General features: G+C 44.4%; 1 protein-coding gene across 2 annotated transcripts in view; it reads right to left on the bottom strand.

Annotated features, from left to right (window-relative positions):
• frem1b (Fras1 related extracellular matrix 1b) overlaps window positions 1–27,556 on the bottom strand; it is a 57,842-nt gene that overhangs the window by 7,413 nt on the left and 22,873 nt on the right. For both annotated transcript variants that reach the window (XM_029706511.1, XM_029706512.1), the window contains 16 exons: window positions 25,945–26,130; window positions 24,618–24,814; window positions 24,038–24,263; window positions 19,461–19,605; window positions 17,335–17,476; window positions 11,923–12,118; window positions 10,644–10,908; window positions 7,661–8,078; window positions 5,090–5,300; window positions 4,556–4,700; window positions 3,910–4,039; window positions 3,623–3,695; window positions 3,312–3,461; window positions 2,490–2,788; window positions 2,142–2,189; window positions 1,678–1,887 (listed from right to left, as the gene is read on the bottom strand). In XM_029706511.1, the coding sequence (XP_029562371.1) occupies window positions 1,678–1,887; window positions 2,142–2,189; window positions 2,490–2,788; window positions 3,312–3,461; window positions 3,623–3,695; window positions 3,910–4,039; window positions 4,556–4,700; window positions 5,090–5,300; window positions 7,661–8,078; window positions 10,644–10,908; window positions 11,923–12,118; window positions 17,335–17,476; window positions 19,461–19,605; window positions 24,038–24,263; window positions 24,618–24,814; window positions 25,945–26,130 (3,041 nt within the window). The remainder of the gene's footprint in view (window positions 1–1,677; window positions 1,888–2,141; window positions 2,190–2,489; window positions 2,789–3,311; window positions 3,462–3,622; window positions 3,696–3,909; window positions 4,040–4,555; window positions 4,701–5,089; window positions 5,301–7,660; window positions 8,079–10,643; window positions 10,909–11,922; window positions 12,119–17,334; window positions 17,477–19,460; window positions 19,606–24,037; window positions 24,264–24,617; window positions 24,815–25,944; window positions 26,131–27,556) is intronic.

The raw sequence follows: 27,556 nt of genomic DNA, 5'->3' as shown, positions 1-27,556 counted from the left end.
GTATGCTCTCAATAGGATTTGATGGGAGAATCACCAAATCCAAGCCTGCTTCCCTTGACACTTTTTTTTAGGTGCGCCAGGACCATTCCCCAGTTGAGCTCGCTTAGTTTAGCTCAATGCTGATTGGCTCATTTTGCATACTTTTTATTGTCAAGGGAGGCCAGATGTTCACTGGCTTCCCTTGCGTTCAATGCTAGGGGCGGCAACAATGTAATACTCGTTTGGACCAGACAGCATCAGATAGATGGCCTACACGTAGAGAGACAGAGGGGGCGCTGTTTCGCTTGCTCGGATGCTTTCTCCTGTGAGGTACATTCAGCCTCTTGCGAATTGAAGGGAAAATTAGGAAACAGAGAGATGAAAGAAATGATTTAATGTTTAAAAAAAAGTAATTGTTGGTAACAAAAAATTGAGAAGCCTGGCTTCCCTTGGCATCCATGAATACACATCACTGCCAATACGTTATTACCGCATATTGGATTTACATGAATTGCCCTGCCAATGCATTGTTGTTCGGGCCATTTAAAAATATATATATTTCAAATTTGAGGTAGGCTATATGATTACACTAGTAATAGATCCGTTATTGTATTACTTGTGAAGCACGGCTGAGTGAGCATACATTTAAATCATTTGCTTTTTATTTTACTGGGCTGATGGTGCCTGCATCTGATGGTCAGTCTCAGCAGAGGGAGAGAGCAGCAGACTGAGGGTCCGTCTCTCAACGTCCCTCCGCTCTCCCTTTCCTCCACTGACACTGACCAAAAAGGGGCACAGTCTTCCAGCTGATGGCAAAACTCGAGTCACACCGCATTATTTTTGCCTCACGCACAAATTCATGTCGTTACTCACATGAACAGAGAAAGTGAAATATTCCTCGATATTAAAAAAGACCCAAGCTGCTAACAACAACAACAACGCAAGCCTATAGATACACTTTCCTACTCATTCTTTACTGCTGCAATGCTTGTTGTAGCGCTGAGTGTAAATAGGAAGAACGTGCATTTTATGGCTTATAAAGTGTTGAATACAAAGTGTTGACAGTGCTGAGTAAGAACTTAAACTCAATCATAAAAACAGCATCTCTTTGCTGTATTCGTTGACAGTCTCTCTAGTCATGGATTTAAACGTTTTGAAATCTCACAGTATCAACTTCGCCATAGTTTTCTTTTATGCCTGCTACTTTACTGCAGACACGGTAATCTGAGCCATACGATTGGCCAGCGGTAAACGTAAAGTGCACTCGATTTGCTCTCTGGGTCCTCCGCGAAGGAAGAGTTTGTACCTTCAGACACATTAAATGGTTCAAAATGGCGACCGTTCACATATCCGGTTCGCAGGGCCAGGGCAGCTGAATCGGGTGCACCTACCACCAGCAGCCTGAGAAAAATTGTACAAAAATAGGAACACAATGCTTTATCGTTGTTTTTTTTACAGAAATGTTTGGCGATCGACTAGGAATGCCTTGAAATAACGATCGACCAGGTTGGGTGACCACTGCTCTAGAAAGTTGAGTGAAGTTCAATCTCGTGCTTCTCTCTGTGGGCTAATATTTCTGCGCAGCAGTCCTGGGGAGCTGCACGGCAGACTCGAGGCTACTGCGAGCTCGCGCGCAGCTTAGAGGGAACATTGCACCCAACCCCCCTAGCCCCCCTTTAGTTAAAACAATGCCCTCACCTTGCGCTGGCGACCAGCCCTGTGTTGTTTGTGCGAGGGTACAGGGGCATCATCCTGGGGGGCATCCCCCACCCTCACCTCATGGAGGAACTCCCTGTGGCCAGACCAGCTCCAGATGGGGATCACCTGGAGGTCCGGGTGCACCTGGGGGATGGGCTCTGGAATCGGCAGCCTCCTTTCCTCTAGTCTCAGTGGGGTGAGTGCATGGAACTAGTGGAGAGTGGGGACACAATAAAATGTGACACATATATACAGTCAACTCTTGATAAATGCAACAGTTTGACCCTGTTGTGGCAATGAGAACTAAACCAGAGTACGCCGTTATCATGAGAAATTCAAAACAATGTTCGGATATTTGGACTGGAAAGGTATATTGCACTTAGATAGCGAGTACACTTATCAGGAGTCGACTGACCTCTCGACTTCCAAATTTCTGAGGTTTACAGTATATGGAAAAGTCTTACCGTCCAGACTTTCTCTTCACTCTTTCTCTTGACACCTGAATGAAGGACCTAGAATCACAGAGGAGAGACATGGCTAACATGCAGTATAGATGCTGGCACTATTCATAAAACCACTATGTTGAATTTGACATTCCCTTCAGGAGAAATTCAACAACCAATCAATAGTAAATGGCAAGTTAATGTCTGGCTTCGACAACTCTCTTCCGCAGACATCATTTGAATATCAAAAAACCTCCAAAGTTTCACATCAGTTTCTCAAAAAATAAATGCTAAAGTCAACATAGCGTTGTTGATAGTAATTGTTGTGCTGGGCTCCAATCAAGTACTTGGTGAAACTCAGAGGCTCACCGTGCGACTGTTGCTATTACTGTTGCTGCTGCCCTGCAGTCTGAGTTGTCTGGTGGCCTGGCTGTGAAACTGAGTAGCCTGGGCCTGGTCCTGGGGCTCCCCCTCTCCATCCCCATAGTCAAGGAAGGGCCTCCGGTTGGGCACGTCCCCCCTTGGTGGATGGGGGCGGCTCTCCCACAGCAGGTCTGTTTCAATGTCAGTGACGTGCTCCTCTAGCTGTGGGGACTGGGGGACGTGAGCGGTTGAAGGTACTCCTTTTTCATCTTCCTCAACCCTCAGGTCCTCTGGGTCGCACATTCCTGTAGAGAGAGAATGCGAGACAGAGCGACAGCGAAACCAGGGTCACGTTCATTAGGGCACACAACGGAAAACATTTCAAACTGTTTTGCAATGGAAAATAAAAATGAGCGTTTCTTATTGGACAATTCCACGTAGTTCCTTCCTGTTTCAGTCTGCTTTCTTCCGTTCGGTGCTTAATGAACATGACCCTGGGTTATGTCCAATAAAGTACAACAAGAGAGAGGAAACAGTTTGAAACAGAAAATGACAAATGTGTGTACTTATTGGGCATATTCAGGTAGGGCCTCCTTGTCACAAAGTCTTGTGGCACGCAGACGCCCCACGCTCGAAACCCAGACATCACACATGTATGACATGTAAACATCACTCTGCATCAGTATATCAAATGTTCCAATTAACCATAGGCAACATGCACCCTCTGCTGCCTAGGAAGGCTTACAGCAAGACAGGGTACAGAGCATCAGAACGCAGCTCTCAGCCTACTGTATTATATAACCAATCACTGAATCATTCTTAACTCGCCTCCTCTAGGATCCACTATCTCCACACTGGCTGAGTTCCTCTGACCCAGAACAGTGTTCTTGGGGCCATTCAGAATCACGGTGAACGTCTCATGGTTTTCTTCCAGGCCGTCATCTTTCAGGTAAATGTTCCAGGTTTTCACGTTGACTCCTAATCAGTCATACAGGGAGAGCGAAGAGGAGGTAGCTATATCAACTAATAACATTATTATAGGTATATCAACTACCCCCCCCCCACACACACACACACACACACACACACACACACACAGGAGCAGGGTTGGCCACCCGTTGATGTGGATCATCACAGACCTGGATCGAACTGGATCAGACTGGCCGTGCTGTGGGTGAAATCTTTCCCCACCTTGGCAGTACCATCTTCCACCTGAAAACAGAGAAAGAGGGGTTGACATTCTTAGACTTAGATTCAAGTCCCATTCAATTCAACTTATACAGCTTTACCGCCAGACATTGTTTTACAAGGTCAATTCAATATGAGTGAGTAGGATTGTTAACCCTTGACCCTAGCTGCTCTAATCCACAGCTCGGCTGTTCAGTTGACTGGTGTGAGTTGTGTTCAGGACACCACTCTACTGTACCTGAATAGCAATGTAGGCCGGGTCCATGCTTTTCCCACTGCGCATCAGCTGCACCTGCAGCATGCCTGCGTTCTCACACACCCGGTAACACGTAGCCGACAGCTCCACCCGAGACCACGTCAGCTGCAGTCTGTGAGACAGGCCACAGGTGCGGTCAAGAGTGAACAGGAGAGGTCAAGCGTGGCTAGACTCCTCTTTATTTTACCCTGGTCCCATCTGTATGTGCTTTAGCCAACTGACTATCATTGTCATACCATTGACATACAGTACATACAGATCTGGGAACAGGTTATTTTTTTATATATGGTATCAGTCATGACATTTGGGAAGATTCTAAGCTGTGTGTGAATCGGTCTATTGTACCCACTATAACTGTGCACAGAAAGTGCTCACCTTCAAATTCATCTTTATAGTATAAAGCAGTGTCTCTCAACCTTTTTTGTATCGTGAACTGCTTACTTACCAGCCCTTTCCCAACAATGCAGAATTAAAAAGTATGAAAATATATATTTTTTAATTATTTTTATTATATCGCAATAAAATAACAATAACGAGGCTATATACACGAAGTACCGGTACTGAGTCAATGTGCAGGAGTACGAGGTAGTTGAGGTAATACTGTATGTACCAATGGAATAAAACCTACATTTCAGGCAGCATGGTGTTTCCCGCGGGGTCAGTGACACGGAACTCAAAGCTGTCCCCCGTCACCTCCATGTCGGTGGGGATGACATAGAGCACGGCGCGCTGCTCCAAATCCCTCTGGGTGAAGCGTCCTTTGATGTACGCCCCTAGGCAAACGCAAAGAACAGAGAAAAAGCTGTCACTACACTGCACAGTGCACACATGGACTACAGAACACTTTACTATAACCCTGATGTATTCACTACTACTGCAGCTCATTTCATGTAAGGTACTGTACTTTCAAATGGCACCAAGACTTGTTTTGTATCCACAGATTGTAACATGTACCATAACCCTTTCTTGAAGGTTCAATCTAGATATTTGACTGAACATACAATATCCTCAAAACCTACCACCTCTCACTCAACATACCCAGGTAAGTATATTAAGTTAATTTAAAGTAAAAAAAACATTTTATCACCAATTTTTTTATAATTAATCTAATTTCCCCTCTGTTTATCTATAAAGTTGATACAATTCGAAGAAAAGGAGCTACCGGTGAGGGAGTTCTCTAGGTAGCCGAAGTGAGGCGGCCGTGTGATGGTGAACTCCAGTTCCTGGGCGGGACTGTCGGGGTCAGAGGCCTGGAGGTCACGTGACGTGATGTAGATGCCTTGCTTGTCCCCTGGTCCCCCTGAGAGGTTCTCCACTGTACTGGGGATCCTCTTGGTCACCAGGCTGGGGGGATTCCTGTCTACATGCTCCACCTAGAGGTGGACAAGATCGTGCTCATTAGCAGAGAGAACAGTCTATGACTTGGGTGGCTGGAGTCTTTGACAATTTCTAGGGCCTTCCTCTGACACGCCTGGTATAGAGGTCCTGGATGGCAGGATGTACTGGGTGATGTGCTGGGCCGTACACACTGCCCTCTGTAGCTCCTTGTGGTCCGATGCCGAGCAGTTGCCACACCAAGCGGTGATACAGCCAGTCAAGGTGCTCTAAATGGTACAGCTGTAGAACTTTTTGAGGATCTGAGGTCCCATGCCAAATCTTTTCAGCCAATACTGGTCCTGGAGACCCAGATGTTGCGCAGGCTTTTGTTCCTGCCCAGCACTAACAAACACAACTGATTAAACAGATGAAGGTCTTGGTGATCAGCTGGTTAGTTGAATCAAGTGTGTTAGAGGTGGGCTGGAACAAAAACCTGCACACCGTGTGGGTCTCCATGACCAGTGATAGTGACCACAGTAAATGTACTGTCACCCGCACTTCTATCAATAGGCCAGAAGAGGGTGCTCTGATTATGTCTCATGACAAAAGAAACGTTGGGCGTTGAGTATCTTAATTCCACTGTAGGAGACAGCAAGTCTTCATAGATGCAATTACAAAAAAAAGCGTATTGTATTCTGGTACGTTATTTTTTATAAAACATCAGACGAAAAAAATTATGACATGTTTGGCCCAAATAAAGTCCTCTCTGATTGCGTACAGAGAAGAATTATAGAGAAATAAGGGCTAATATATTAAGGATATAAGTGATAGTTATTTACACAACTTGTTATCATGCACTACCTGTACTATAGCCTCGGAGGTCCTCCACTTGGGAGGTCTGGTGTAGATATTATTTATGATGCTAGTGCCACTGTACTGAATGCATAGTATGGTCTTAACGGGGCCAGAGGTTAAGCATTGAGAGGAGCGGACCCACGTTGTTTAGCTCACGGTGGCGTAGCGAGGCTCTAGCCAAGTGACAGACAGAGAGTCCCGCTAGACCGAAGGGGACATTTGCTGGCCAGGCTGCCTCACCTGTGCCTGCCTATGACCACCCCCACCGAGGCCCAGGGCAGGGTGGGCTGGCCAGTAGGTTATCCGCCTGGCTGACCGTTTTCAGCTGTAGAATATGTGAGTGCGTGGCGGGCCACAGGAGAGGGGAGGCACAAGGAGCACAGTGTCACAGCAGCAGCCTCATCCACCTGGCCACAACAGCCCGGCAGGCTGACAGTTTAGTATGCAATACTGTAGGGAGGCCTGGGTTAACTCTCTCCCCTCTCCCTGTCTGAGTGAATACCACTACGAAGATAGCTCACGGTGAAATCATTGCTTGTGGGAAGAAGAAAATACATGATTGATAGTTTGGATATTATTCATATTTTCGTCACTTTATTTCCCCAACATTTTGCTCTCCCTTTTATACTTTATTTCCGTTGCAAATGAAAGCCGCAAACGTTTAGTACATCTGTGTACTGTATGTTTGGTGACACTGTATGCTTAGAAGCCTGGGTTCATATTCCCAACGCGTCTACGAGTAGGAATGCTGATCTAGGATCAGGTCCTTCATGTCCATATACACCGAGTGTACAAAAACACTAAGAACACTTTCCTAATATTGAGTTGCACCCCCTTTTGCCCTCAGAGCAGCCTCAGTTCATCGGGGCATGGACTCTACGAGGAGTAAAAAGCATTCCACAGGAATGCTGGCCATGTTGACTCCAATGCACAGTTGTGTCAAGTTTTCTGGATGTCCTTTGGGTGGTGGACCGTTCTTGATACACAGGGGAAACTGTTGAGTGTGAAAAACTCAGCAGCTTTGCAGTTCTTGACCCACTCAAACTGGTGAGCCTGGCACCTACTACCATACCCCATTCAAAAGGCACTTAAATGTTTTGTCTTGCCCATTCACCCTCTGAATGGTACACATACACAATCCATGTATCAATTGTCTCACGGCTTAAAAATCCTTCTATAACCTGTCTCCTCCCCTTCATCTACACTGACTGAAGTGGATTTTACAAGTGACATCAATAAGTAGCTTTCACCTGGATTCACCTGGTCAGACTATCTCATGGAAAGTGTTCCTAATGTTTTGTACACTCAGTGTATATTATAGCAAGGTTTATTTCAGCTTGTACACATTCACAGCTAAAAGCTGAGTTACAGTACACAGACAAAAAGGAAATCAAAATGAGAAGATTTTAGGGGAAAATTAAGAGTTGATTAAAGCAGTTCGGGACTGGAGTGAGGGAGGGAGCACTGTATAATAATGATCTAAAAGGCGTAACTGGTCCGAGATCAGCGCTTATATTCACACAGGCAACCCAATTCAAGTATAAAAACCAGTAAAGCCCACCTGTATTGTGAAGACCAGCGGCTCCTCCTTCAGCTGTCCATACTCCAGGTATCCTCTGTTAGTACCATCAGACGGCATCAGACTAAATCTGTCAATCTGGGCCAGGCTGCCCTGGTAGTGCTGGTAAGCCAGGTCCATGTTGTTGATATCAGTCTGGGTAAAACGGGGTAATGTCAGTGGGTACCCCTTGAGGAGCAGCTTGCCGTACTGCGGGGGCTGGGTGAGGGCATAGGTCAGGTTCCCCACAGCAGTATCTGGGTCGGTGAGCTCCAGGTGGTCTGGTGTGATGGACTTCACCGCTCCCTCTGTCAGTTGGAGGCCGGTATTGCGGTTGAGGGACGGCGGGATCCGGTCACTGTGTTCTATGGTGAAGTGCAGGGAGCCGCTGTGGGAGCTGATGCCGTTGGTGACGACGAAGCTGTGGGGAGGAAATGGAAAAGTGGATGGATGAAGTTTGGTTATTGGCATGTAGTTAGGCGTATTCGTTTATATAGGTATATCGTTTATATAGATGAAGTTTGGTTATTGGCATGTAGTTAGGCGTATTCGTTTATATAGGTATATCGTTTATATAGATGAAGTTTGGTTATTGGCATGTAGTTAGGCGTATTCGTTTATATAGGTATATCGTTTATATAGATGAAGTTTGGTTATTGGCATGTAGTTAGGCGTATTCGTTTATATAGGTATATCGTTTATATAGATGAAGTTTGGTTATTGGCATGTAGTTAGGCGTATTCGTTTATATAGGTATATCGTTTATATAGATGAAGTTTGGTTATTGGCATGTAGTTAGGCGTATTCGTTTATATAGGTATATCGTTTATATAGATGAAGTTTGGTTATTGGCATGTAGTTAGGCGTATTCGTTTATATAGGTATATCGTTTATATAGATGAAGTTTGGTTATTGGCATGTAGTTAGGCGTATTCGTTTATATAGGCACGTAGTTGGGTTTTGTGGTTTTGCTGTGGGCTACTGCGGTGACGTGTCCATTAAAACACAGGAGATGGAGGTTCAGTTCAAAGGGCAGATGCCAACTCGTGGACAGCTTGTATAAGAGCAAAAGAGGGATGGGGAAAGTGTGCAAATATGATAAGTAAACAGGCCATTTTTTGCATGATGCCACTGGCAAACACAATCTGTATGATAGAAAGTACAATTTTTTTTAAATTAGCTATAGCATTGAAAAATAACTACCAAAATGAATATAATCTCAAAGTGATCTAAAAACATAAAATCCATCACATTATTCACCCATGAGGCTAGCTTTATTACAGATCCAATTTAAAAAGGCAATATGTCAATCATAAGGCCCCTTTCCCATTTTCAAGCTGGGTGAGTCTTGTTGTGTACTCACAGACTGGTCCATGGCTCACCACATGCTACAGTGACAATGTACTGGAGCTGAAATGGGGACAGTGGTTTGTGTGTGTGTGTGGACAGATTTTAGCACTCGTTCAACCCTCTGCCAAGTCAATCTGTCTCTCACACACACAGCCCTGCAGCTGAGAACTGCCCTAGGCTCCACCAGCCACCACGAACAACACACTGGCCACCACACACACACACACACACACACACACACACACACACACACACACACACACACACACACACACACACACACACACACACACACAGGTCCCCCTCTCTAAGCCAAACCGGTGCAACATCTGCCATCTCCACCATCCCATATTTGCTAGGTAATTGTTCCCAGAGATGCCTGTCTGTACTCTGTACACTCCTTTCTGGCCGCCATGGCAACCGATGCCAGCCGGCATTATCATTCTCCTAATAATGCCCATTCATCATCCGCTGTCACGGTGACCAGAAGAGGGGGGCATAGAAAACACCTTCTGCCTGGGGCCTGGGCCAGGCCCCTGCTCTGATGCACAGGTGTGTGCTCAGGTGTGACCCCATCTGAGGTGCCAACCGCTGCCATCACACACTGCCACCAGTCCCCCTCCAAATGGAACATTCTGTATCACACACCAATACAGCGTGGAGCTGGTCAGATACGCTCATACACATAGGTTTAGCCAGAACCAAGTAGAACCCAGTAGAAATAGTCACAGTTAAATAGATGGATGCTTTGGATCTAAGGATGTGGTTAGTTTGTATTTGAGTGCTGAGAAGCGGGTGGATAACATGGCTGATTGCTCTATTGGGTTCAATGTGTCAGTTAAGAAATACCAGTACTACTGCCCCATGCTGGACGGCTATCACCTCCCTCTTTGGCAGAGAGCATTGGCAGTGTGTGTGCCCCCACTAAAGTGCCCCCCCCCCCCCATCTCCTCTCAACCTCGGCTGGCTTGGCTGCAGAAAGGCTCCTGGCTCCCAGCTGACCCTGAGGTGAAACACAGCCAGGCTCTCTCTCTCTGTGAGTGTGTGTGTGTGTTTGTGTGTGCCAGGCTTCTGGGTGACAAACCAGCGTCCTCAGACACACCAGGGACGGAGAGGAGAGCAGACAGAGGAGAGGACAGGTCAGCCATACGCCCGCCATCTCTCTCTCCACCCAAGCCTCCTGCCAAATTGGCTGGAAGAGGCACATAAACATACTGTAGCAGAGCTCTCATCTCTTCACACTTTTCATTTTTTTGCTGAGCTTCTTTTGATGCTCAAATACTCCGTCCGAATTTGTGTGATACTTTTTGGGCAGGCACTAAAAATCTTTCTTATTCAGTTAATATCAACAGACTAATTAATGACATTTTATGCCATATCTTTCAAGTCAAAAGGAGATATTATTATTTTATTGTTAACATAATTGTGCCTGAAATTTGAGCCAAACACACATCCAATTAAATCTGAATGAACAAGAAAGATTTAAATTCAATCATCCAATATTCCACTAATGTGTCAGTCTGAAGAAAATGGACAATACACTATTTCAAGAAATGTTTGTATCGGCCCCTAAGTCTTGTACGTCCAACAAAAAAAATACAAAATGAAACAAAATACCACAACGTGTCAGTCTGACCTGAAGGAGTCCTGCTCAGCCGTGTGACTGTTGTCATGGGTGTAACACACACGCTGGGCCGCCACGTCCAGCTGGGAGAAGCTGAGGAACGGCATTCCGGGACGCTGGACGTCGTGGACGTGTCCGTGTTTGGGCGGAATGGACACGGTGTAGAGCACCTCCCCCGGTCTGGCGGCCCCGTCCGTAGCCAGTAGGATGTCTGTGGTCAGGATGAGCCGCTCTCCCTCCATCAGGGTGACCGGCCTGGTGACCAGCACTATGTCACCTGGACACAGGAGAACAGTCATTTAGGTCAAGCAATAGCAGCTTTTTGTATCAAGGCTTCATTTTTTACTTTCTGAGTTTAAAAATCGATAAAAAGTGCATTATAAACATCAAATAAAGCACGTTAGTGCCCAATATCAGGGACTGTCAGCTTATCTTAGATGCACTTGAGTTTTTGGTACAGTTCATATTGTGTTAGCCTATCGAAATAGGCTAACACAATATGAACTGTACCAAAAACCTGTATGAATGGTTTGTTTTCAACAATAGCCTGGCAGTGACTTGAGCGAGCAATGACGACGACAACACAACAATAAGAGAACCGCAGAGGCAACCAAAACTCTACGTCTGTTCACCCCCTACATCCTTCAATTATTCACGTTCCGAGGTGGCTCTTCCTGCGGTGCCGAGTGTGTGGGCTTTTCTCACCTTCGCTCCTCCAGGATCAGAGGGCACCGAGCCAAGAGGGCCAAGCGCACCCCTGATTGCACTCCCTCTCCTCAACTCTCTTCGCTTCTATACGCCTCGCATGTCATGCTCACCCAACTGGAAAAGCTGGCCTGGCTATAGGGAAAGCCACCTATTCAATTATACATGGCCAAGACGCAGCGGCTGGAGAAAGTTTGTTTTGGGACGTTGCTGATGCATGTGTGGTGCGCTGAGGCACAAAATGGCTGCCGTGCCGTGCTCCACCCAGGTTGTTGTTGTTGTGTCTTGGTGGGTTAACAAAGTGTACTGAATTTACCTATTTGTTTTTACCTCTTTCTTTGCCAGCCAAGTACTACGTAATGCTAGATCTATAGACAATACGCGACTACGTGTTATGTGATTGATAAAGTAGTTACATTATGCTGATAAGAGGAGGCTCCTCCAGAGAGGAAGAGATGGTCCACCTCAAAATGTTAAAGACAAATTTCCTGAAAACAAAATGGTGTGGTTGTTTGTCTTAAAGTATTTAAGTAAGAACTCTAATCATAATAATAAAACTGTGCCCATGAGGCTGTCCTGTCCTCACCCTTCTGGATGGTGCGTACTGAGATGAAGAAGCTCTGAGGTGGGGACTCGTTGTCTAGGTCACTGAGGGTGAAACGGATGCTGTCATGACCTTTGAACCCGGTGCCAGTAGTGTGGGCGTACCACAAGCGATTAAACTCCACATCCTCCTGGGTAAAGTTCTGACCCGCTCCAATGTCTGTCCAGCCAGCTTCTGTCTGCACAAAGGGAAGAGGATACACAAACACACTCAAATTGTACTTTTACACTTGGTCAGATGTAGGTCAGGAGGGTAACATCAGATGTATCTGCGGAGGCTATAGTGGTTCTTCCTTTAAAAGTTACGTCGTACAAGTCACGTCATACTGCAGCACAGCTTGCGGGCTGCCGCAGAATTCTATGGCACATTATTTAAGTGTCAGCCACTGTTGCCAATAATGCTAGTTTGACCCCCAGAGAGCATCTTTGAGAAGCGTTTGACTGTTTTTAATATTGGCTGTACTAGAGAATTTAAAACCTTTTTTTTAAAGAACATAGTATATTGGATTCATTTTAAGATTTTTTGCTTAACTCATTTGATTAATATTATGGTGCTTCTATTCCAAGAAAAACGAAAATCAAAACAGTCAGCGTTTCCGTTAGGAAAATATGGCGCTGTACAACGTGATCGGCCGGGAGTAGGCTACTAAGTGACTGCGAGTGAAGAGCAAAATAATCCTAACATTTCCACACCCTAATTGTAGGCTGACCAATACCCAAACGGAGATTCAGTGAAAATAAAAATCTCATTGATTTATCAAGACCAGTCCCCATGCTTCTCTCAGAGCAATGCGAAACGGTGCTGAAATAGTTGACCACACGTGGGTAGTCTATTGCTTCAAATCATATTACAACAATTGGATGACTTTTGGTGTTCCATTAAGCAACACTTTGTTTCCTTCATTAGCCTACTTTATTCCAATCTTTCTGTCATTCAGTGATATTTATTCCCATAGTAATTTGTTATGGATCCATCCAGATGTGGTTAGAAAACAATGCATTTGGTGGACTTTGTAAGAATCTATTGTCCTGCTGATAGCCCATCAAGAGTCCATGGCTTCTTCTATATTCTTTAAAAAACTCCAGCGAAGAGAAAAGAAAGGAGCGTTGAATAATTAAACATGTTGGTAAAATACTGTTAGACTTGGGGATTATGTTCACGGACAGTGCTATTCGCCTGTTACGCTGAACGCGAAAACCAAGGAAAATGAACGGGTATAGTAGACTACAAAACTAAAGTAGGCCTAATAATGCTTAAATAAATTGACTGCTGGTCATTACTGTATGCTGCACATTTTTACATTGTATTCCATTTCCAGCGAGACTATTCAAGCCATCGACTCACTGATGGTTGAAGATGATGGGTGGTCGGCAAAGGCAATCTGGAATCTGCTGGCATCAACAAAAAACATTGCTCTAATCACAGTCTGAAGACAGTTGAAGAAACTTATGTGGACTTATGGAAAGGCTCGGTAAGATATTTTATATATATATATAGTCACAGGCGTCGTAGTGAAAAGACGAAGGCGCAGCGTATATAGTGCTCATCTTTAGATTTTAATGAACGCACTTCAAACAACAAAATAACAAACGCTCAACAGTTCCGTCAGGTACAACAACTAAACGGAAAGCAACCACCCACAAAACCCAAAGGAAAACAGGCTGCCTAAGTATGGCTTCCAATCAGAGACAACGAAAGACACCTGCCTCTGATTGGAAACCATACTCGGCCAAACATAGAAAACGAAACATAGAAATAGAAAACTAGAACCAATTCCCCTAGAAACCCCCCCCCCCCCCAAACCACACAAAACAACCCCCCTGCCACGCCCTGACCATACTACTATGGCAAATGACCCTTTTTACTGGTCAGAACGTGACATATATATATATATATATATATATACACACACACAGTTGAAGTCGGAAATGTACATACACCTTAGCCAAATATATTTAAACTATTTTAAATATATTTTTACAATTCCTGACATTTAATCCTAGTAAGAATTCCCTGTCTTAGGTCAGTTAGGATCACCACTTTATTTTAAGAATGTGAAATGTCAGAATAATAGTAGAGAGAATGATTTATTTCAGCTTTTATTTCTTTCATTACATTCCCAGTGGGTCAAAAGTTTACATACACTCAATTAGTATTTGATAGCATTGCCATTACATTGTTTAACTTGGATCAAACGTTTCGGGTAGCCTTCCACAAGCTTCCCACAATAAGTTGGGTGAATTTTGGCCCATTCCTCCTGACAGGGGCTGGCGTAACTGAGTCAGGTTTGTAGGCCTCCTCGCTCGCACACATGTTTTCAGTTCTACCCACAAATTTTCTATAGGATTGAGGTCAGGGCTTTGTGATGGCTACTCCAATACCTTGACTTTGTTGTCCTTAAGCCATTTTGCCACAAATTTGGAAGTATGCTTGGGGTCATTGTCCATTTGGAAGACCCATTTGCGACCAAGCTTTAACTTCCTGACTGATGTCTTGAGATGTTGCTTCAATATATCCCCATAATTTTCCTGCCTCATGATGCCATCTATTTTGTGAAGACACCCCCACAACATGATGCTGCCACCCCCGTGCTTCACGGTTGGGATGGTGTTCTTCGGCTTGCAAGCCTCCCCCTTTTTCCTCCAAACATAACGATGGTCATTATGGCCAAACAGTTCTATTTTTGTTTCATCAGACCAAAGGACATTTCTCCAAAAAGTACGATCTTTGTCCCCATGTGCAGTTGCAAACCGTAGTCTGGCTTTATTATGGCGGTTTTGGAGCAGTGGCTTCTTCGTTGCTGAGTGGCCTTTCAGGTTATGTCGATATAGGACGTGTTTTACTGTGGATATAGATACTTTTGTACCTGTTTTCTCCAGCATCTTCACAAGAACCTTTGCTGTTGTTCTGGGATTGATTTGCACTTTTCGCACCAAAGTACGTTCATCTCTAGGAGACAGAACGCGTCTCCTTCCTGAGCGGTATGACGGCTGCGTGGTCCCATGGTGTTTATACTTATGTACTATTGTTTGTACAGATGAACAGATTGCTCCCAAGGATGAATAAGACTTGTGGAGGTCTACAATTTTTTTTCTGAGGTCTTGGCTGATTTCTTTTGATTTTCCCATGATGTCAAGCAAAGAGGCACTGAGTTTGAAGGTAGGCCTTGAAATACATCCACAGACTCAAATGATGTCAATTAGCCTATCAGAAGCTTCTAAAGCCATGACTTCATTTTCTGCAATTTTCCAAGCTGTTTAAAAGCGCAGTCAACTTAGTGTATGTACACTTCTGACCCACTGGAATTGTGATACATTGAGTTATAAGTGAAATAATCTGTCTGTAAACAATTGTTGGAAAAATTACTTGTGTCATGCACAAAGTAGATGTCCTAACCGACTTTCCAAAACTATAGTTTGTTAACAAGAAATGTGTGGAGTGGTTGAAAAATGCGTTTTAATGACTCCAACCTAAGTGTATGTAAACTTCCGACTTCAACTGTACATATATATATATATATATATATATATATATATATATATATTGTACTCTTCTGTAGTTTCGACCCAATGATTCGTTGGACAAAGAACTTTGCGTGCTGCAGGCCCAGGCATGGATCAAAGCTGGCGAGACATTAAATGACATCATCAAGAGATATGCTGTACCCTATGTCAGAGAGGTGTTTTTGGGACCACATCCTGTCTTTTGTCCTTATGAAAAACAAGAGTTTGAAAACCTGTTTTCAAAATGCCTCCAGGGCGGACAGACAAGTTCCTTACTTTTCCCCCTTCCACTTGCCTCTTCCATTTTTGTGGTAATGCTGCAATTAATTGGTTGTAATGTTGGGTAGAGCGGACATTTCCATATATTTGTGTTAGCTGCATGTGTGACGTAACTCCAACAGTCCTATTTATGATATAGTTTACAAAGATTACACCTTTTTCTTTTTTGGGGGTGAAAAATAAAGGCTTTTTTATCAATTAGTATATTTGACTTTAACCACAATATTTGTTGAATTATTTGTTCTGTCTTTTCTGGTGGATTAAACTGAAATTACAACCAACTTTCTTTGGCTTGTTTAAAAATAAATATATTTTGAAGATTATTTTGTTTTCAAATAACCGAAAGTGAGCGGTTGTAATCTGATTAAAGGGGAAAAGGACATTATTGAACATGGGGTGAGACATTCTTACTACTTTGCTAGAGAACCTGTTTGGTTTTAAGTATACATTTTGTATGACTGACGCCTTCAGTGAGAGATCTAATGCTTTAATATGTAATCATTTCTGCCCTCCGAATTCATATACATTATATAAATAGGCCTATGTGCACCTTCATCAGATGAACCGCAACATGTCGGCTAAATCGATTTAACTCATGAATGCATTTGAAAGTTTTTAATATTGTGATAGTGAAGAGCAAAATAATCCTAACATTTCCAAATAAAAATCTGAATGATTTATCAAGACCAGTCCCCATGCTTCAGTGATATATATTCCCATAGTAATTCGTTATGGATTCATTAATGTATTTAAAGTCCCTAAACTCGGCTAGAGTCTATTGTGCTGCTGATAGTTGAAATAAACATCTGCATTTTAAAAGAGTATTTTTATGATTATTTTATTAACAGAAGCATAAAGATGTCGATGTCGAAATACTGTACAGTATATGCTTTACACAACATTTTGCAGTTGCATGATGTTTTGTAGTTAGAAATTAAAAACTTTAGAGTACTTAATACATTGTAAATTGGGGGGATTTTTTTCACACCTAGCCAAGCTATCCTTTTGTAAAGGTTGAAGAGTCTATTGTCCTGCTAATAGCCCATCATGGAAATGTTGTTTGCCCCCATAGGTTTTAGGCCTGCAGTGGGTTATAATAATCCATGCCTTCTGGGAATGTTTAAAAGTCCAAAAGTTATGGGTGGAGTTAGAATTTTGGCTGTCAGAAGTATTAAAATCAACCAATGTCAGCCTTTAAATGCTTTATTATCCAAATGTTTAAAGTACGTGTGGGCGATGGAGAGAAAGCATTTGACTGTTTTTAACATTAGGGTTTTCCGGAGGAACGGAAAATTGCGTGTCAATTCATTAACCATGTGCCATGGAATCGGTACATCGAAAATCTCTTCCCAACTATTTTGCAATCTATATGGCACAGCTGTCAATTTTACAAACAGATTTTTGCCACAGTTTAGACTACCTATAGATCAGCGTTCTAACTCACCCTTGTGGTAGTGTGGTGCAATGACATAATGCCACCATCTACCACAAACGGTCGCGGCATAAGCTCAAACCTTTTAAAGGAAGAACCACTGTATATATAACGTTATAAATATTTTGATATAAATATCTTCTGGGTATCATTTGAAGAGGGGCTTTGCTTTGCACTAACCTTGACCTGCAGCTTGCCAAACCTGGGTCCAGCATTGAGGATGTAGTAGAGCTTACTGGTAGGAGTGTCCAGGTCTTCTGCCTCCAACACCACACTGGAGATCACCCTCCTGTCCATCCAGTCCACCTCCACTCCTGCATTTCTGACAGAGAAGATACACGATATGGTCAGGACCACAGTGACACAAAGAAACATACTAGGGGCTATTCAGAGACAGAGAAAGAGAGAAGAAAAGGAAGAGAGAGACATTATTAGAGAGTTCAATCCCCAGCAAAGACACTGAGGGCCACAGAGACATTGGGGACCAAAGGAGGGGAAGGTATAGAGTACCAGTCAAAAATGTGGGTACACCTACTCATTCAAGGGTTTTTCTTTATTCTTTTACATTGTAGAATAATAGTGAAGACATCTACAGTAGACACAGGCAGAGATAATCCGTTCACCTACTCTGCGTCTCACAAAGACACGGCGGTTGGAACCAAAAATCTCAAATCAGACCAAAGGACAGATTTCCAACGGTCTAATGTCCATTGCTTGCGTTTCTTGGCCCAAGCAGGTCTCTTCTTATTATTGATGTCCTTAAGTAGTGTTTTTTTGCAGCAATTCGACCGTGAAAGCTTGATTTCACGCATTGTCCTTTGAACAGCTAATGTTGAGATGTGTCTGTTACTTGAACTCTGTGAAGCATTTATTTGGGCTGCAATTTCTGAGGCTGGTAACTCTAATGAACTTATCCTCTGCAGCAGAGGTAACTCTGGGTCTTCCTTTCCTGTGGCGGTCCTCATGAGAGCCAGTTTCATCATAACACTTGATGGTTTTTGGAACAGCACTTTACGAAACTTTCAAATTTATTGAAATGTTCCGCATTGACTGACCTTCATGTCTTAAAGTAATGATGGACTGTCATTTCTCTTTGCTTATTTGAGCTGTTCTTGCCATAACATGGACTTGGTCTTTTACCAAATAGAGCTATCTTCTGTATACCACCCTTAACTTGTCACAACACAACTGATTGGCTCAAACGCATTAAGAAGGAATGAAATCCCACAAATTAACGTTTAACAAGACACACCTGTTAATTGAAATGCATTCCAGTTGACTAACTCATAAAGCTGGTTGAGAGAATGCCAAGAGAGTGCAAAGCTGTCATCAAGGCAAAGGGTGGCTACTTTGAAGAATCTCAAATATAAGATACATTTTGATTTAACACTCTTTTGGTTACTACATGATTCCATGTGTATTATTTCATAGTCTTGATGTCTTCACTATTATTCTGCAATAGTACAAATAAAGAAAAACCCTTGAATGAGTAGGTGTGTCCAACCTTTTAACTGGTACTATAGATGTAAGCAAAGTATCAGTTCCAACTCATATAAAGCTCCCTACAAGCAGTACCGACAAGCACCAGTCAACTGAGGAGCCCCAGCCCAGTGAGAGAAGGACAAACACTGTGGGCCACAGAGACAGACACATGCAGCTAGGGCCACAGAGCCCTTAACACCCTAGCCTCCCTGAACCTAGCACGCTCAGATGAGTCCTCATCCTGAACACACGTCAACAACACCAGATCCCCTCCCTCCCCCTGCTGCCTGGCATGGAACAATGGGCCAGGCGAGCAGGAGAGACCTGTCAGAGCCATCCACCAGGGCACCGCAAACAAGGAAGTGGGCGTCTGCCAAAAAGCCACATTACTTCTGCCTATGTGGCCTTTATGGACTGCGAACCGTGCCAACGCACTGATTCAAAAAAAGTCCTGATCTAAGGAGAAATAGAGGAAAAACAGGAGGAGGAGGAGGACAGAGGAGGACAGAGGAGGACCTATTCAAGGATGTAACCTGATTCCCAGTCACTCATTCGAGTGGGGGACACAGGGAGATTAAACATATTCCTGCACCCGCCACATGTGCTGTACAGGTTGTGTGTGTTGACCCCTGAGTCCATACCCCCCACCCTCACCACCCCCCTTCTGTCCCAATCCTCCACCTCCCCCATCCCCAACTTCCCTTCTCTCCCTCCCACCATTCATTCCACCCCTTCCTCCACCTCCCTTCCCTTTCTCACCCATCCCTCCCTTATCCCCTTCTTGGCTCCGAGTGTTTCTCCCAGGGCGTTCTTCTTATCCTTACTTTAGCAGCCGGGGCTTTTGATCGTTGACTGGTAGGACACGGAGGTGAGCGGTCCCCTGGATTGTGTGGCGGCCATCTGTCAGCTGCACAGTGAACGAGTCCTTCAGGGTTTCCGTGTCATCGTGCATGTACATGATCCTCATTCCTGCAGATAGGGGCCAAGAGGGGAAGAGTCAGGGAGAGGATGGGAGAACGGTGGGAGAGGGTGAACGGGAGGACAGTTTGGTTGGGTTTTGGGCTGGGGTGTTCGGTCACGTTGTAAACAGAGTAGCAACGTGTGTAAATATGTGTTTTTAGGGTAGAGACGTTGAAGTATTTCTACTAAAATCTTAAATGTGGTCAAAATGAGAAACTGGCTTTTCCAAGAACTGTAATATGTTGTTGCGAAAAAGGAGTGCTCTCAGCGCATCACATATTCCACTAGTGTTCTCAACAGTATCAATTTGGGCTCATCACACAAACACACTGGCAATTTTCCCTATTGCTATGGTCTTTGAAGAAGCCAAACCAAACAGATTGACCTGTTCACCTACAGGACCAATCAAAAGTTTGGACACAACTACTCATTCAAGGGTTCTTCTTTAGCTCTACTATTTTCTACATTGTAGAATAATAGTGAAGACATCAAAAATATAAAATAACACATATGGAATCATGTAGTAACCAAAAAAGTGTTAAACAAATCAAAATATATTCTTCAAAGTAGCCACTCTTTGCCATTGACAGCTTTGTACACTCTTAGCATTCTCTCAACTAGCTTCATTAGGTAGTCACCTGGAATGCATTTCAATTACAGGTGTGCCTTGTTAAAAGTTAATTTGTGGAATTTCTTTCCTTCTTAATGTGTTTGAGCCAATCAGTTGAGTTGTGACAAGTTAGGAGTGTTATACAGAAGATAGCCCTATTTGGTAAAAGACCAAGTCCATATTATAGCTAGAACAGCTTAAATAAGCAAAGAGAAAGGACAGTCCATCATTACTTTAAGACATGAATGTCAGTCAATACGGAACATCTTAAGAACTTTGAAACTTTCCTAAAGTGCTGTCCAAAAAACAATCAAGTGCTGTAATGAAACTGGCTCTCATGAGGATCGCCACAGGAAAGGAAGACCCAGAGTTACCTCTGCTGCAGAGGAATGGTGGGAGGGAGAGAAGGGAAGTTGGGGATGGGGGAGGTGGAGGATTGGGACAGAAGGGGGGTGGTGAGGGTGGGGGGTATGGACTCAGGGGTCAACACACACAACCTGTACAGCACATGTGGCTGGTGCAGGAATATGTTTAATCTCCCTGTGTCCCCCACTCGAATGAGTGACTGGGAATCAGGTTACATCCTTGAATAGGTCCTCCTCTGTCCTCCTCTGTCCTCCTCCTCCTCCTGTTTTTCCTCTATTTCTCCTTAGATCAGGACTTTTTTTGAATCAGTGCGTTGGCACGGTTCGCAGTCCATAAAGGCCACATAGGCAGAAGTAATGTGGCTTTTTGGCAGACGCCCACTTCCTTGTTTGCGGTGCCCTGGTGGATGGCTCTGACAGGTCTCTCCTGCTCGCCTGGCTCATTGTTCCATGCCAGGCAGCAGGGGGAGGGAGGGGATCTGGTGTTGTTGACGTGTGTTCAGGATGAGGACTCATCTGAGCGTGCTAGGTTCAGGGAGGCTAGGGTGTTAAGGGCTCTGTGGCCCTAGCTGCATGTGTCTGTCTCTGTGGCCCACAGTGTTTGTCCTTCTCTCTCTGGGCTGGGGCTCCTCAGTTGACTGGTGCTTGTCAGTACTGCTTGTAGGGAGCTGTATATGAGTAGGAACTGGTATTTTGCTTACATCTATAGTACCAGTTAAAAGGTTGGACACACCTACTCATTCAAGGGTTTTTCTTTATTTGTACTATTGCAGAATAATAGTGAAGACATCAACACTCTGAAATAATACACATGGAATCATGTAGGAACCAAAAGAGTGTTAAATCAAAATGTATCTTATATTTGTGTCACGTCCTGACCAGTAAAGGGGTTATTTGTTATTTGAGTTTGGTCAGGACGTGGCAGGGGGTATTTGTTTTATATGGTTCGGGGTGGTTGTGTATGTAGAGGGGTGTTAGATTTATGTATTCCGGGGTTTTTGGTTATTGTTCTATGTTAGTTTATTTCTGTCTAGTCGTTTGTATTTTGATGTTTTGCTAATTGGTGTTGGGGCCTTCAGTTGGAGGCAGCTGTCTATCGTTGCCTCTGATTGAAGGTCCTATAATTAGGAGAATGTTTGTTTTGGGGTTTGTGGGAGATTGTTTCTTGTATTGCTGTGTGAGCCTACAAGACTGTTTTGTCGTCCGTTTATCATTTTTTCGTGTTTGTTTTGGATTAATAAAAATGAGCATTCACATACCCGCTGCGCCTTGGTCCATCTATTACGACGACCGTGACAATTTGAGATTCTTCAAAGTAGCCACACTTTGCCTTGATGACAGCTTTACACACTCTTGGCATTCTCTCAACCAGCTTCATGAGTTAGTCAACTGGAATGCATTTCAATTAACAGGTGTGCTTTGTTAAAAGTTCTTTTGTGGTATTTCTTTCCTTCTTAATGCGTTTGAGCCAATCAGTTGTGTTGTGACAAGTTAGGGGTGTTATACAGAAGATAGCCCTATTTGGTAAAAGACCAAGTCCATATTATGGCAAGAACAGCTTAAATAAGCAAAGAGAAATGACAGTCCATCATTACTTTAAGACATGAATGTCAGTCAGTACGGAACATTTTAAGAACTTTGAAAGTTTCTTCAAGTGCTATGATGAAACTGGCTCTCATGTGGACCGCCACAGGAAAGGAAGACGCAGAGTTACCTCTGCTGCAGAGGATAAGTTCATTAGAGTTACCAGCTTCCGATAGCAGTCCAAATAAATGCTTCACAGAGTTCAAGTAACAGACACATCTCAACATTGACTGTCCAGAGGAGACTGTGTGAATCAGGCCTTCATGGTTGAATTGCTGCAAAGAAACCACTACTAAAGGACGCCAATAAGAAGAAGAGACTTGTGTGGGCCAAGAAACACGAGCAATGAACATTAGACAGGTGGAAATCTGTCCTTTGGTCTGATGAGTCCAAATTTGAGATTTTTGGTTCCAACCGCCGTGTCTTTGTGAGACGCAGAGTAGGTGAACGAATGATCTCCACATGTGTGGTTCCCACCGTGAAGCATGGAGGAGGTGTGACGGTGTGGGGGTGTTTTTCTGGTGACACTGTCAGTGATTTATTTAGAATTCAAGGCACACTTAACCAGTATGGCTACCACAGCATTCTGCAGCGATACGCCTTCCCATCTGGTTTGCGCTTAGTGGGACTATCATTTGTTTTTCAACAGGACAATGAGCCGAAACACACCTCCAGGCTGTGTAAGGCCTATTTGACCAAGAAGGAGAGTGATGGAGTGCTGCATCAGATTACCTGGCCTCCACAATCACCCGACCTCAACCCAATTGAGATGGTTTGGGATGAGTTGGACCGCAGAGTGAAGGAAAAGCAGCCAACAAGTGCCCAGCATATGTGGGAACTCCTTCAAGACTGTTGGAAAAGCATTCCAGGTGAAGCTGGTTGAAAGAATGCCAAGAGTGTGCTAAGCTGTCATCAAGGCAAAGGGTGCTACTTTGAAGAATCTAAAATATAACATATATTTTGATTTGTTCAACACTTTTTTTGTGTTTTTTTGGTGTTAAACATGTGTTATTTCAGAGTTTGGATGTCTTCGCTATTATTCTACAATGTAGAAAAATAGTTTAAAAAAAGAAAAATCCTTGAATGAATAGGTTTCCAAAATTTTGACTGATACTGTATGTTTCCATGGGTCTGCTGCTTACAAGGAGTGTGTGTGTATGGGCACGTGCATGCTTGTGTACGTGTACGTGTGTCTACGCACTTGCATGTGTGTGTGCATGTATGTGTGTGTGCTCAGTGACTGAACATAGTGCACAGTGGCTGTGAGGTAATTGTGCAGGCAGCAGCAGCAGAGAGCGAGAGAGAGAGCAGTTGGAAGGACAGTTTGCGGCGGAGGCAGCAGCAGCACCACGGGCGCTCTGCGACCTCTGTCTCGAGCATCTGTTCAGCAGGGGCCTGACCCCCGAGAACGACGACAACACAACGCACAGCCCTCTGGAAGGAAGGCACAGCCCAGGCTGGGGGAACGGAGGGGGAGGAAGGGGCAGGCTGGCCTTGTAGTTGGATGTAATGCCTGTACCCCCCGAATAACAACCCAACAACCTCAAACTCAGAAAGGCATAGACTAACAAACGACACTAGTAAACATATGGCACTAAACCAAACGAAGACACAGTGATACATGAAGGCAACTGCTGCCCTACTATAGTTCAAAAACATGCACTTAACAAAGTGCACAACAATTCTTCCAGGTGCATGGAACAAAAGACAGGCCTACAGTAAGCCATACGCTCCTGTATAGTTTATGGAAATATTTCAAAGATAAACTGTACAAGATTATTCAAATCAATTCTGTTTAAATCATTCTTGGTCCCCCTAAGGGCAAATACTTTTTGGGCTACAGTGGTGCTTCAGACATATACATCAAAATCAAGTGTCTCACCTTGTTTGAGCTCCTCCATGGTGAAGGTGTGTACTATCAGGCTCTGCAGAAGTAGCTTGGGGCCCATGTTCTTATAGCGGCTCAACTCCGTTCCATAGATCCCGTTCAGCAGGGTCCCGTGGGCTGGGGGAACCAATACTGTGAAGGTCAAAATGTCCGCCGGGGCGTCCAAGTCCAATGCATTCAAAATGGCCGGACTCAGCTCCTTTATCCCTCCCTCGATCACCTGGGGGAAAAAAGAGGGATGAGGAAAAGGAGGATGAGTCCGAAGGGAAAGAAAGGAAATTAAGCAGGTATGGCATGAGGAGATGGAGGAGGCATCATAGGAAGAGAGGGAAGGCGCCGTCGCAGACCATGGACCTGTTTGAACACTGTGAAATGCCTCCTTACTTCACTCCCTTCCTTGAGGTAATCACTGGTCTAACACGGTTGGATATGCAAAAGCAAAAATTCCACTCCATAGCTTAGACCCATCAAGTCATGTCAGAGCAGTGGGATGACAGCAGGGTGCATTTTCCAAAGTATTTAAACATGGCCAAAGACATAAAAGCGTTAGATGGATGGATGTGAGGCAACTTACAGTGAAGTTGCTAAGTGTCAGAGAGGGAGTCTCGTCGTTGGTGGGGTGGATGATGATGTAGAAGGGGATGGGGGGAGACTTGTGCCTCCCGTCGCTCACACTGATCACCAGCTGGTCCACGGTGGGCTCAGTCCCCTGGTGCTCCGCCTGGACGTAGTTGATGTATCCCGCTCTGAGGTGGAGCAGGCTGAATGAGACTGAACATACCACAACAACAACACAGCAGGGTATGAGTAGAAATGAATCTTTTCTCATTGTACTCTTGTCGACTTAGAGTTAACTGTGTGCATGGTCCATACTGTCTGAGACTGAGTGCCCAGAACACAACAGCAGTGTACGGGAGAAGAGTGGGTCTAGGCAGTACCTTATTCAACACATTTTTCACTGCCATATAAGCATGATATAACATGTTAAAAAGGCTTATTGGTCCTTCGAGCCGTATATTGAATTACTTGTCCTTCGAGCCGGATTAATTTAAAAAAACGTATTTTTTAAACAGTCATAATAGTTTGTGTCGGTAGATATCAGCAAGATAACTAATGGCCAACTTTGAACTAACCATGGCTAACCTTTTGACTAAAGAGCTTAAAGGGATAGTTTATGCTAAATCTATATTTGGGTGGAATTCCCCTTACCTTGAGTTGTGTCTGAAGGCCTATATTGACAGAAACCACAATAATCCATTGTTTACTTCTGTCACAGCCAGGAGTTAGAATAAAATTAGCATTTTCCAAATTCATTCATGTATTAGCGGTACCGATGTTAGCAAAGCTATATTGCGAGCCAAAACTTCCTCAAAAACACTTCAAACTGTTTGGTAGCGTCTATGCTCGCAAAGACCCTGTCCATGTTTTCTTGCCCGCGAGAATGTCGTTCTTTTTGCAGTAATATTCCAATGCTCTGATAGTTCCATCAAGCCTGGTGAGTTTGTTCACAGCTGGTAATCAATCCGAGTGCCCAATGGAATACAATGCAATACAATAAACATTTATTGTCCATGTTACAGCAAACGGAAACAGTTGCGGCTTTGAGACTACTGTACATGTGGAAATAGTTTATGCTTAAATTATCCCTGCACCAACTAAGGAACTTAGTTTGAAGTGTTTTTGAGGAAGTTTCTGCTTGCAATGCAGCTTTGGTAACATCGGTACCGCTGTTTACATTCATGAATTTGGACGATGCTAATTATGCTAACTCCTAGAGGTGGCAGAAGAAAACAACGGATTATTGTTGATTCTGTCACTATGGGCCTTCAGACACAGGTCTGGGGACTTCCACCCCAAATATAGATTTGGCTATCACTCTTAAGGATCTGTGTGCCACTGACCCACTCTGAGGCCTGCGTTGCTCTTCTCGAAACCTGGTGAGGGCAGGGTGTTCTCCAGGAAGCCCTGTAGGGGTGGGTTTTCCAGGAGGAAGAGGAGCTCTTCAGGGTACGTATCGGGGTCCTCGGCCCCCAGCACTCCCCCACATAGACAGGCTGAGGAGCCCTCGTCCACCACAAACATGTCACCTGACAGGGACACACAGAGCGAAATGACAGTGAAAGACACATGAAATGATGACATGAAATAATTGCACATGAAATAATTGCAATGGAATTCTCTCTCGCAATTCTCTCACATTTTTAGTAATGGTTTCAGAAGCTTAGGAGGCATGATAGAGAAAAACAGTAAATGTATCCATCCATCCCTAAACATATGCCAATCTTCCCTCCCTCTCCTCTCTCACATTCTCTCTCTCTCTCTCTCTCCCCCTCTCTCGGCTCTTGGCCAGCACGCTGCCACCTGGTTGCTGATAAAGCCATCATGCCCCTGCTTGCTGGCGTCTGCACCCATTTACAGCACTGATAAATAATGAATGGAGAATGGGCAATGGTGGGATGAAGGCTTGGATCAGGATCCACCCTGATCCAAGGGGGGATGAGGTGTGTGTGTGTGTGTAGTTAATGACCAAATGTCTGGGATACAGGTGATAAAAAAAAAAAAACATTGTCCACCAAACAAGAAAAGAGGCAAAGCCGGATTCCTCTTTGTTTCGCTCTGCTAATTCTCTGATGCGGTCTCTTTATTCAATGCAAATTAATTAGACAACTACATTTCCCCTGCAAACTACTCCGGATTTTGAGGGCCTGCTATGCAGCGGTGAAGATTGAGAATAAATATTCATATTTTTCTTGGCTGGGATTAGCGAATTAGCTGATGCTGGTGGAGATGGGGTATAGCGGGCCGGGATAGATAATCTTGGCAGCAAGAAGGGTGGAAGGGAGGCCTAACGTGTGTTCTTTTGTGAGCAAGGGATGCTCCTTTCTGTCTTTTGTTTGCTGAGGCCTTCATTGTCCGGTGGCCCTCGTGGGGAATTGGTGTCTGCTCGGCGCCCACCGGTTCGCTAACGTTAGCTCCCCTCCCCAACACAGCAGAGGAATAATCCCGACCAGCTGTGTGTGTGCCCTCTGCACGCTAGAACACACCACAACACCATGCAGTAATTCATAACAACACCCAGCAAGGGATTTCCATTAAATGCCCTAACAAACCCCTTTTTACCTACAAACGCACACACACACACACACACACACACACACACACACACACACACCATGCTCACAACAGCCACCCTCAGTCTCTACTCCCCATCTCCTAACACCCTTCTTAGTCCTCTCATTCTCTCCCAGTGGTCACTGTTCCCTATTGATAACCACAAAGTTGCCGGTCACACACAGGGGGCTTTACGGTCCAATCCCTCTTCTTGGCTCGGGCTCTAGCGAGAGACGTTCCCTCGCCGTCCCCAGGAATCCATGTGTGTTTTGTGTGTGTTTTGTGTGTGTGTGTGTGGGGACACAATGCTCGCCCTGCTTCCTCTCCTAGTGCAGAGTGTGTGTGCTCGGCTGATTAAGAGATTCTCGCTAGCGCAATGCGTTCTACCACCTGCCACCGAGC

This window comes from Salmo trutta, chromosome 22, assembly GCF_901001165.1.
Source record: "Salmo trutta chromosome 22, fSalTru1.1, whole genome shotgun sequence".
NCBI classification, from domain to species: Eukaryota; Metazoa; Chordata; class Actinopteri; order Salmoniformes; family Salmonidae; genus Salmo; species Salmo trutta.
The sequence above is the reverse complement of the archived record's forward strand: the minus strand, read 5'-3'. Positions and strand labels throughout refer to the sequence as shown.